We start from the raw sequence: 12,010 nt of genomic DNA, 5'->3' as shown, positions 1-12,010 counted from the left end.
GTTATATTTGCACCTGATCAGGTGTGATGCCAATTCATTGAAAAATTGCACATATATATACACACGACAATTCATTGAAAAATTGCAAAATATAACAAGAGGTAGATATAGACCAAGATCTCCGGAAAAGTAGCAAAGGAAAAAAATTAAAAATCAACCATATAGTAATTAAGAAAAGGAAATGGTGCGATTTGAACGTAGAGTGCAAATGTTCGGATCATACAAATAGACCAACGTAGAATTTTAAGAAGAAATACAATACCACAAGCATTCAAGGAGTCACGAATTATGTATTCACTACAATTAAATGTATTCAATACAATAACAATCAAAAAATTCTTGCCAACAATTTAGTATCCAATGTTTTTATTAAACCTTTACTTAACTCTAATTTCAATGGGCGCTTAAGTGTAACACTTTGGATCCAAATTAAAACATAATAGTTTCACATTTAGATATTCTTCAAGTCAAGCACGATTTCACTGGAGTATATATATAGGTAAGAGATCATATGCGGAGGTTGTGTTCAAGTGAAACATGCGGTGAGATAAGAGCCATTGATTTTGCTAAAATCGACGTCCATGATGAATACAGATTAAAAAAAAAATGCGATAGCAATTTGGTCTTTCTGCGTATTGGTCAAACTTAAGGTGCGTAGTTTTTGTGCTTAAAGTGCGTCGTGTTCCTTCTTAAGGAGTGTGGTTTCTGTGGTGAAGGTGCATTAGTTCCGATTCTCAGTTGAGAACTTAAGGTGCGTTTTTTGTTTAAACTTAAGGTGCGCCATTCTAAACCTTAAGGTACGTCTTTTCATAGCTTAAGGTTCGTCATTTTAACACTTAAGTGCTCCATTTAAATATTTAAGGTGCTTCAGTTATACATTTAAGGTGCATAAGTTCTCCACTTAAGGTGCGCCATTTTAACACTTAAGGTGCGTGATTTTACTATTTAAGGTCCGTCATTTTAAAAACTGAAGGTGCGCGATGTTAAGACTTAAGGTGCGCCATTTTAACACTTAAGGTGCGTCGTCTTTGTAACACAAAGTTGCGCCACTTTTAGCCTTTGCTTCGTCCTTCAGGATGCACATTTAAATTAAAAAAAATTCATTGATTTGAGTCGTTGATCTAGATTTGATCAACGGCTCAAATCTCGCCCCATCTTTCACCTGGGAGCTCCTTCGCACCTGATCTCTTCCCTATATATAGCCATTGATCTTTCCAAAGGGACCATGTCTGCAAGCTCTCCTAGGTGAAACATGCGGATTAAACATAGTCATTGATCTTGCCAAAATCAACAACCTAGAATGAAGATAAATTTTTTTTTAAAAAATGTGGTGACATTGTGGTAATTTTACTTATTGTTGAAAGCTTAAGATGCGTAATTGTAAAGTTTAAGGTGTGTATTTTCAAAACTTAAGGTGCATCATTATAACACTTAAGGTGCGTCAGTTCTACACTTAAGGTGCGTCATTTTAACACTTAAGGTGCGTCATTTTAACAGTTAAGGTGCGCCAATTCAACACTTAAGGTGCGTCAATACGACACGTAAGGTGTGTGTTAAGGTGCATACTTTTTAAACCTTAAGATGCATCAGTTCAACGATGGTAGGAGGAAATTGCATCAAGTTCCGAAGAAGCGCATTTAAAAAAAAAAAAAACATCGGTTCAACAATGTGAGACTCTTCGCACGTGAATTACCCCATATTACATTTATTTTTATCCTAAATAGTATCATAATTTCATATAAACAACAATTTATTTATTTTAAATTGGTATTAAATATTCTGTAATTATTATTATGATTTCTATAATAAGTAAAACAACTATCATAGATTCGACATGTTTCATGCACGAATTAAAAAAACTCTAAATTTTGAATATGAGCTAATAACCAAAATAATATATATCATCTCTCAATTATGTCATAATTCACAAAATAGTTCTCGATTGTAAATTTTATCAATTAAGTCATTAACTATTCAATTTTTATGCCATAAGGTCCTTTGTTGAATACCTTATTAAGTAAAATAATTGGGTATTAGCTCCTTTGAACACTATATATAAAGTTGTTTGTAGAGAAAAGAAGAAGAATATCGGAAAGAGCTACAAATTCTAAGTTTAATATAACTACGGAAAACTTGTATGGACAATTCAACTGGCCGCAGAGGTAAAATTTTTCATAAATATAACTGTGTTTAATATAATTGTGAAATTTGTCACAAGTATAATTGTGTTTAATTTAATTGCGTACGTAAAGCTTTAATATAACTGCTTGTATGGACAACTCAATTGGTTGCAGAGCTGAAATTTGTCACAAGTATAACTATGTTTAATATAACTCTGTAAAACTCGTATTGACAACTCAATTGATTGCAGAAATGATTTTTTTTTTTTTTTGGTTTTGAATGCTACTGACTCTATTACATTGTAATATCTGTGGGTTGAAGCACGAAGAGTCAACACCACCTCCATTGAGACTTGTTTTTATGACCTCTCATATGAGAGAGTCACTACATGTTATCAGATCACAAAGTGCTCGATAGAGTGAAATTTGTAACAAGTATAATTGCGTAAACCAAAGGACGTTAAAGGTGTTCCGGGAAAGCCGCCCACCGGCCGGAAAGAGTTCAGAATAGTAACGTAACTGGAAACTGCCAAAAAGGATGACTGACCCAACGTGAGACGGCGGATCGGAGCATCGAAAGCCTTAACTCTCTGAAATTACAACTCTCCGCCCTGCATCCCACGTGCCACCTCACTCTTGCCACGTAACACTCATGACTCATCATCACATTATATTTCCTTCCCAACAATACCACGCATTAGCCCACCCAAGTTCACTGAATATCATGAGCCACATTATTATTGCATTATTATAAGTTGAATCATATCTTCCAAAAAATTTTATGACGTTGATTGTAAAAATATATATTCATCCTTATATCATAAATTTTAATACAATTTTGATAAATATAATGGTATAATTAGTTAAACATACACCATCATTAACATTTGAGTAAATTTCATTTTTGTTCTCAAGTATTATGATATTGGCAAATTATTCTGTGGTCTCAGATGTACCTTGCAAGGTGGATTTAGGTCCAAAATACACAATTAATACGAAATATATATTTACAATTTTGTAAAAGGTAAATTATTTTGTGGACCATTTTATGGACCACATTACTACATGGACCATGGTCCAAAGTATCATTTTAATTCTATTATAGTTTCATTTGATAATGTACATTATTGCTTAAGTTCTATTTTGTTGTTTCATTTTCTACACACACTAATTTAACTATAATAATGCCAAAGTATTTTTTTTTTAATTACACTCTACGTTCATTTGACAATATATGTTATTGTATGGTTCTGAATTTTAGTTTAATTTTTCACACGCACTAGTTTCATTTTATCAACATTAAAGTATCATTTTAATTATACTACAGTTTCATTTGACAATACGTTGTTGAATGACCTCTGATTTTTAGTTTCATTTTTCATACACACTAGTTTCATTTTAGCAACACTAAACTATCATTTTAATTTACAGTTTCATTTGACAATCATGGTCCACATAACACTATGGATCACGGTCCACTGTATAACAACCGATATTGGCAAATTATTCTATGGACCCGGATCTACCTTGCAAGATGGACCTAGGTAAAAAAATACACAATTAACATACTAAATGTTCACAATTTTGTAAAAAGGTAAATTGTGAACATTAAGTATGTAAATTGGGTATTTTGGACCCTGGTCCTTAGTATAACTATTGTATGATTTTGTGCCAAATGCCTTTTGCTCAGATGACACATTTGTGGTTCTCCTTGAAGGAAGGTCATAAGATCGAACTCTGGTGGTGCGGTATTAACTCTTTGGGCTGCAACAGATATAGAAAATATAGAACAAATACTACCTTGTAAGTTAATGCGTAATTTATTCATTAAAGCATTTTGCCCAGACATGTAATTTTCACACTCTCTCGTAACCTCTTTTTAATTAGATGTTGAAATTACATGTTAATTATCTTTATTAAATGGTATAATGACAAAACAATTAAAAAGATGACTAATTGTAGCAAGTTAATGAAAGTCTATGATGTAATTTGACAGAATTAAAAAATATGACTAAATATGATAATACAATAATAACCGATGATTAAAAATGAAATTTGTTTGTTCTTAACATTTTTATTTTTTTTGAATGCTACTGGCTCTATTACATTGTAGTATCTATTCATATACTTTCTCAACCTACTGAAACACAAAGAACCAGGCTCAAACTCATAATCTTCTAAATGGAAGACCAACCCGGGTACCATTAGACCACATAGTCCTGGTGTTCTTAACATTTTTATGATTATATTGATAATGTAAATATTTTGTTTTCGAAATATTATTGCCCATTTTAGTTAGAATCATTGGTTTGAATAGTTTTACTATATCTTGCATAATACTACTATATATTTGATATTATACCATTTGTATTAACAATGCAATAGAGTTTTGTTATATACGTATACAACAATACTATTAAGAGAGCTCTCTCATATACGTTCAACCGACTTGATTTTCTATAAATATGCACACTTTTCTATTTTAAGTAATTTGCATAATAGATTTCCTGAATTCTCATTGAGAGTTTTAGCTTAGTTAGAATTAAGCTAGTTTTACAGATTTTTATTATACATATTTATGAGTAATAGATAAAATTGAGTTTTTTGCACTTTTTGGTCCACAAGTATTATTGTGGTACTGATAATTTTGATCCACAATTTTCAAAACTTGCATTTTTTTTTTATTTTTAAATTTTATTATTAAAAACTATTAAAAATAACAATTCATCATTCGCATAAGCAGACAACCTAATGAAATTGGTGGTAACCTACTATATCATGTGAAATTGCATACATTTGCAGCATTCAGTAACCTAATTGTACTTTTTTTTTTTTTTTCGTTCAGTAACCTAATTGCATTTTCAAGTTACGTTTAGTGGCCAATTTGAACCTTATTCCAATTATCTATTACAATTTTGCTATAAAATATTACATTACATTATAAAGTATTACATATAAGACTTAAAGTATTGATTATATTTGCAATTATGTTATATAATGACATTTATTTTCTGCAAATTGTCTATTATAGTTTTCCTATAACGTATATTATTATATATAAAGCTTAAAGTATTGATGGTATCTGCAATTCAATGCAAAATGTGTATTATATTTATATTATAAATTATTATATATGAGGCTTAAAGTATTAATTATATTTGTAATTATGTTATGTTATTACTTTATTTCATGCAAATTGTCTATTATAGTGTTGCTATGAAGTATTATATTTATGATATAAAGTATTATATATAAGGCTTAAAGTATTGAAGATATTTATGATATAAAATATTATATATAAGGCTTAAATTATTGATTATATCTACAATTTTGTTATATATTTTTATTTCTTGCAAATTGTTCATTACAAATTTTTATGAAGTATTTTACATTTATGATATAAAATATTATATATAAGGTTTAAAGTATTGGTTATATGGAAACTCATGAGACGGCCTCATAAGAGATCAATCCAAAATAATTTCTCTCTTTAGGGTGGATATTATATTCATTTATTGAAATAAATGTAAATTATAATTAAATTATATTCATAATGCTCGCTTTCAGAAAAGAAATATTCTTAATGCTCTATACTATTAAATCATTTATAGCATGTTTGGTTCATGGAATAGGTCAGGGATAGAATGACATTATGGAAAGGGAATAACAATTCTTAGGGGGCTTGGTATTAGCTATACCCATGCTTATTGGAATAACTTTTATATATTACAAATACCAAAAATACTCTTAAATATATATATATATATATATATATATATATATATATATATATATATATATATATATGAACCCTAATTAAATTTATTTCCTATTTCACCACCACCACCACCGCCATCGCCACTGCCACCACCGTCGCCGCCACCAGCACCACCACCCCACCAACGCCACCACCACATATTTTTATAAGGGTATTTATGTCTTTTAATTTAAAACATATTTCATTTATATTCCTTAAACCAACCAAACACGGTAGTATAATTCTTAAAGTCTATTCCTTCCGCGAACCAAACACTAGAATACAATTTCTATTATATTCCTTGCCTATTTCATTCCTTATGGAATAGCATTCCTATTACCCTAAAATTCATTTCGTGAATCAAACATGCTGTTAAAGTTATACGTCTTGATGGTTTTGTTGAATTGGAATCGCGTCCACCGTAAACTGGATATAGAAGTACATAATGGGGGAGTAGGAAAATAGTAATATTATCACGACGGTCCAAATAATACAAGCTATAAGCCAAAATGGATTCTAAAGGGAGATCAGGCCAGGCAAGGCACCCTATTTATATTGTTAAAGAACTCACAGATGATTGACAAATGTACTACATATGACAACCTTCATTCTTGGCCATACACGTGTCCTTCCACTACTCTGCTTCCAACGCACTACCGATGTATAAGTGGAGCTTTCTACCTTTAATACACAAAAATTTGAGTGACTTAGGTGGTTAGTACTTCTATTGTTAACCCATAGGCCATAGGTCCGAATCTTGTTGGTTCCACTTTTTGTAATTTTTTGCTCCATGCTTCCTTCTTTTATTGACAATAAAAATGAATCCCTATTGAGCTAAGATCTATCCAGTAAAATGAACCCCGGATCCCATGTCATCGTCACGTCTCACAATGTTATGATATTTACTTAATATCTCTATAAAAACAAGCGGTACAATTGCAAATAGCATATGATATGTAGAATTGTAATTTGTAAGTCACCATAGAAGTTGCTTATAAATACGGAGTATATAAATAAATTCATACATTACTTTGTTTCTTTGTTTTTACTTATGAAGTTTGAATCTTTATTCAAATAAAAAATTGTACACTCTAATTTTATAATTATTATTTACATACGGCAGTAATTTTTTTTTAATGCATTCATAAAATAATAAATAAAAAACTATTAAAATAATAAAAACAGTATTATTGGGAAATAAAAAGGGGAAATGGGTTGTGAGATCTGATAGCCATCCGTTAAGCCACCCATCACCCATGTCTCTTCCCTTTTCCTTTCTCACCAACTTTTAGAGAGAGAGAGAAAGAGAGACAAAATAAGCAGAGAGACTCCACTACTCTAAAAGAAGAAATTAATAATCCCAAGCTTATCATCTATCCTTTCATTTCATTTCTTCACTATATCCCGATGGGGGAGGTACAGAACTACAGATAATAACAGATTATATTCCTTCTTTTTATTGTTTTTTGATGGGGTTTTTGATATGTAGGAGGAGAAGAAGCCTGAGGATGTGAAAAAGCCGGAGGAGGAGGAGAAGGAGGAGCCACCGGCTGCCGACGGCGGCAGTGACAAGAAAACGGAGGCGGCGGAGGAATCCAAAGACCCGCCACCGCCTCCGCCTCCGCCGCAGGAGATTGTGCTTAAAGTGTACATGCATTGCGAGGGGTGTGCTCGGAAAGTTCGCCGGTGCCTGAAAGGTTTTGACGGTGGGTTCTGGGATCGACGGTGATTATTAAGTGTTTGGAATTTGAATTAATCTTAATTGATTTCTGGGTTCTGTACAGGAGTTGAAGATGTGGTGACTGATTGTAAGAGCCACAAGGTGGTGGTGAAGGGGGAGAAGGCAGATCCACTCAAGGTGGTGGAGAGGGTGCAGAAGAAGAGCCACCGCCAGGTGGAGCTCATCTCTCCCATTCCGCCGCCGCCGTCCGCCGAGGAGCCCAAAAAGTCGCCGGAGGAAGCCGTTAAGCCCGAGGAGAAAAAGGAAGAGGTTGCTTTATTATTATTATTGTTAATTATTTTTCCCTTTTTCTCTCTTTTTCTTCTCACGTCTTTTTCATTTCTAATGTTTTCTTTCCATGCGGAATTTCTTGATTTAGTTAAATCCATCCATCATGCATATGGTATTTTAATTTTTAGTTTTATTTTCTTCATCAAATTACACATTTATTTTAATTATAAATTCACCCCTCTTTTTCCTCTTAATTCTCTTCAGCCCCAGGTGATCACTGTGGTTCTGAATGTCCATATGCACTGTGAGGCATGTGCTCAAGAAATCAAGAGGAGGATTCAGAGGATGAAAGGTCTCTGTCTGCAATTAATGCTACTAAAATTATTTCTTGAAATTTATATTTTTCTAAAAATTTGGCCTTTTTTATGGTATTTTTATTCATCTTATGATTTATGACTTCAAATCTGGCACTTTTAAACTGAACTTTCAAGAAAGATGGTGTCTTTTTTACTTTACTAATTCCAAAAGTGGTAATATATAGATATTGGGTGCGTAATATAATTTTTGTGATTTTATTCTCAACCAGCATGATATGCCATTCTTTTATATATGTATATATGTACAATAAAATATTGGGTTCTTTAGATTCTGTTGAATTTTCAAAACTTAGGACAGACAATTCAAAGTTTCAAACTCCTTTTGGTTAAAAAGAGTTGAGTATATTCCGTGTCAAATCATCGGAGTCTCCAAATTAAATCCTTGTGATTCATATATCTTAGGTGTTGAAAATGTTGAGCCTGACTTTAAGGGCTCATTGGTGACGGTGAAGGGTGTGTTTGAGCCGGCGAGCCTAGTGGAATATGTGGCCAAGAGGACCGGGAAGAGGGCCGCGATTGTGAAGGTGGAGCCGGAGAAGAAGGCGGAGGAGGCGGCGGTGGAGGAGAAGCCGAAGGAAGGGAAAGAAGAAGAGAAGGCGGCGGCAGGGGAAGGCGAGAAGGAAGAGAAGAAAGACGAGGAGGAGGCGGGTGCCAAAGAAAAGAAGGAAGGCAAAGAAGGAGGAGGAGGAGGAGCAGCAGCAGAGGAAGCAGCTGCTGCCTCCTCCGCTAAAGCGGAGGAGGTGGCCGCCGTAGCGGAAGTGGAAGAAGACCCGAAGCTCGAAATGAAGAAGAACGAGCTTTTTTACTACTACTACCCTCCCCAAAACTACTACCACCATAACCCTCCGCCGCTAAGGTTTGCTCAAGAAATGTATGGGTATGGGTACGGGTCAGGGTCAGGGTATGGGTATCCTCCACAGATGTTCAGTGATGAGAACCCTAATGCATGTTCAGTGATGTAAATGAAGTGAAGGGTAAAATGGGGAATGAAGAAATGAATGAGCAAAAATGGTGGATGTGCATGGAGGGAGGGAGGATGATGGGCCATTGTTCCTTGTTGGGTGCCTCTCATGTGGCCCTGTCGTCTCAAAATTACTTTTAATTGCTTCCTTTTTGTTTATTATAATGCTTTGTTCCATACCCTTAGCCTAGCTAGCTGCTGTTAACTAATAATATTATACTCTCATTTACCCCTGTTATTAAATAAAATTTCTAATCTTGTAATGTTATATATATACTTAGCTTGCAACTCTCTATTACTTTCAGTCTTGCATACTGTTTAAAAATATTTTAATAGTAAATTACTAAAATAGTTCTTGATTTTACGTTTTTTATTTTAACCCTAAATAGCTAGGTCTTAACAGGAAGATGTATCTTTAAGTCCGTATTATATTATTAATTCCTGATTGTAGGGGCTGATTAACAAGAAGAGGTATCTTTAAGTCTGTATCATATTATTAATTCCTGATCGTACGGGCCGATTCAATTAACAGACAAAGTTCTGGTTATATTGATTTTTTCAAGATGAGTCTTGATTTTATTTTTGATTGTCAAATTGGTAGAACTCAAATATGTAAAACTTTTAACGGAAGGACTACGGCAGGTCGAATTCGAAACCCAAATATGTAAAAGTTTTTGATTTGAAAGTTTAAAATTAAAGGTGGTAAAATCATCAAATTCGGAGGACTTTGACTACCATTTATTTATTGAAGAATTAAAATAGATAGGTATAAATTAAATTTAGCGTTAATAGTACATTTAGATAATTAAAATAGGTACAAATTTAATCCTTAATAGTATTATTATTCGACGATATTAAAATATAAGGGTCAATATACTAAAAAAATATTATTTTATCAATTTATTTTCTTTGATAGTTAAGAGTATCATATGACCAAATTAAAATTTGAGAAATAATATGGTTAGTTGTAATGGAATAACTATTTTGATAATTTACTCTACCGTATGGAGAAGATGAATGGTATGTTACAACAATTGTTAGGACAATGGTATATAGACATGATGGATGCATAGTATGTTACAACATGTTTTATTCTTACCACAATTTGATAAATAATTATTACCAGACAACATTCTTGTATCTTGTATACATCGTACCAATTAGATTCCAATCATTGCTTCTTTCATAGCCCTCGGATGCCATTTCTTCTCTTTCGGTGCTTCATATATATATATATATATATATATATATATATATATATATATATATATATATATATATAGGGACGCACTCAGGTGCGAATAAGTGCCCAGGAAGGAAATGCGAACGAATCAGCGCGCGACACGTGTCCAGATCTAATAACTTAAAAAAAAAATGCGGTGGCATTTTCGTAAATAATTGAACATCGAAGTGCAAGTAAAATATCTTATAAGTGCACCTATTTTCACCTATAAGTGCATGTAATTTTGCCTTGTTAGCATTCACTTTCCGCAACCATTCATGCACCTGGGTGTGCTTATAACTATATGTGCAACTATTTATAACTATAGGTGCAACTACTTATAACTATAGGTGCACCTACTTTCACCTATAAGTGCATGTAATTTTGCCTTGTTAACATTCATTGATCTGAGCTCAGCAGGTAGTAATACTCCTGAAAACCACTCGCAAACATTCATACATCTAGATGCAACTACTTATACCAATGTGTGCAACTACTTAGAACTATAGGTGCAACTACTTAGAACTATAAGTGCAACTAAGTATTGATGCTCAGTGTAAATTTTTACTTGCACCTATAATACATTTTACATGCACTTGTAATACATTTTACTTGCACTTCGATGTCAATTATTTACGAAAATGCCACCATATTTTTTAAAAAAATCAATGTTTCTCATCCATTAGATCCGGACACGTGGACGAACAGAATCCATTCCTATTTCGCGCCTGGGCCAGCCGTTCGCACCTGAGTACAAGTCTATATATATATAGGGATGCACTCAGGTGCGAATAAGTGCTCAGGAGGAAAATGCGAACGAATCAGCGCGCGACACGTGTCCAGATCTAATAACTTAAAAAAAATACGGTGGCATTTTCGTAAATAATTGAACATCGAAGTGCAAGTAAAATCACTTACAAGTGCACCTACTTTCACCTATAAGTGCATGTAATTTTGCCTTGTTAGCATTCACTTTCCGCAAACATTCATGCACCTGGGTGTGCTTATAACTATCTGTGCAAATATTTATAACTATTGGTGCAACTACTTATAACTATAGGTGCACCTACTTTCACCTATAATTGCATGTAATTTTGCCTTGTTAGCATTCACTTTCCACAAACATTCATGCACCTGGGTGTGCTTATAACTATATGTGCAACTATTTATAACTATAGGTGCAACTACTTATAACTATAAGTGCACCTACTTTCACCTATAAGTGCATGTAATTTTGCCTTGTTAACATTCATTGATCTAAGTTCAACGGGTAGTAATACCCCTGAAAACCACTCGCAAACATTCATACACTTAGGTGCAACTACTTATAACTATGTGTGCAACTACTTAGAACTATCGGTGCAACTGCTTAGAACTATTGGTGCAACTAAGTATTGATGCTCAGTGTAAATTTTTACTTGCACCTATAATACATTTTACATGCAAGTGTATTACATTTTACTTGCACTTCGATGTTCAATTATTTACGAAAATGCCACCGCGTTTTTTTAAAAAATCAGTGTTTCTCATCCATTAGATCTGGATACGTGGACGAACACAATTCATTCCTATTTCGCGCCTGGGCAAAGCATTCGCACCTGAGTGCGATTCTATATATATAT

The 12,010-nt window shown here is 33.3% G+C and overlaps 1 protein-coding gene across 1 annotated transcript; it reads left to right on the top strand.

Annotated features, from left to right (window-relative positions):
- Positions 1-7,101: 7,101 nt before the first annotated feature.
- LOC109184203 (heavy metal-associated isoprenylated plant protein 7-like) lies at positions 7,102-9,434 on the top strand. The gene is made up of 5 exons (XM_019334259.1): positions 7,102-7,293; positions 7,367-7,583; positions 7,662-7,867; positions 8,093-8,180; positions 8,608-9,434. The coding sequence occupies exons 1-5, from the start codon at positions 7,285-7,287 to the stop codon at positions 9,165-9,167; spliced, it is 1,080 nt and encodes a 359-aa protein (XP_019189804.1). The 5' UTR covers positions 7,102-7,284; the 3' UTR covers positions 9,168-9,434.
- Positions 9,435-12,010: the final 2,576 nt, after the last annotated feature.

This window comes from Ipomoea nil, unplaced genomic scaffold, assembly GCF_001879475.1.
Source record: "Ipomoea nil cultivar Tokyo-kokei standard unplaced genomic scaffold, Asagao_1.1 scaffold1250, whole genome shotgun sequence".
NCBI lineage: Eukaryota > Viridiplantae > Streptophyta > Magnoliopsida > Solanales > Convolvulaceae > Ipomoea > Ipomoea nil.
The sequence above is the reverse complement of the archived record's forward strand: the minus strand, read 5'-3'. Positions and strand labels throughout refer to the sequence as shown.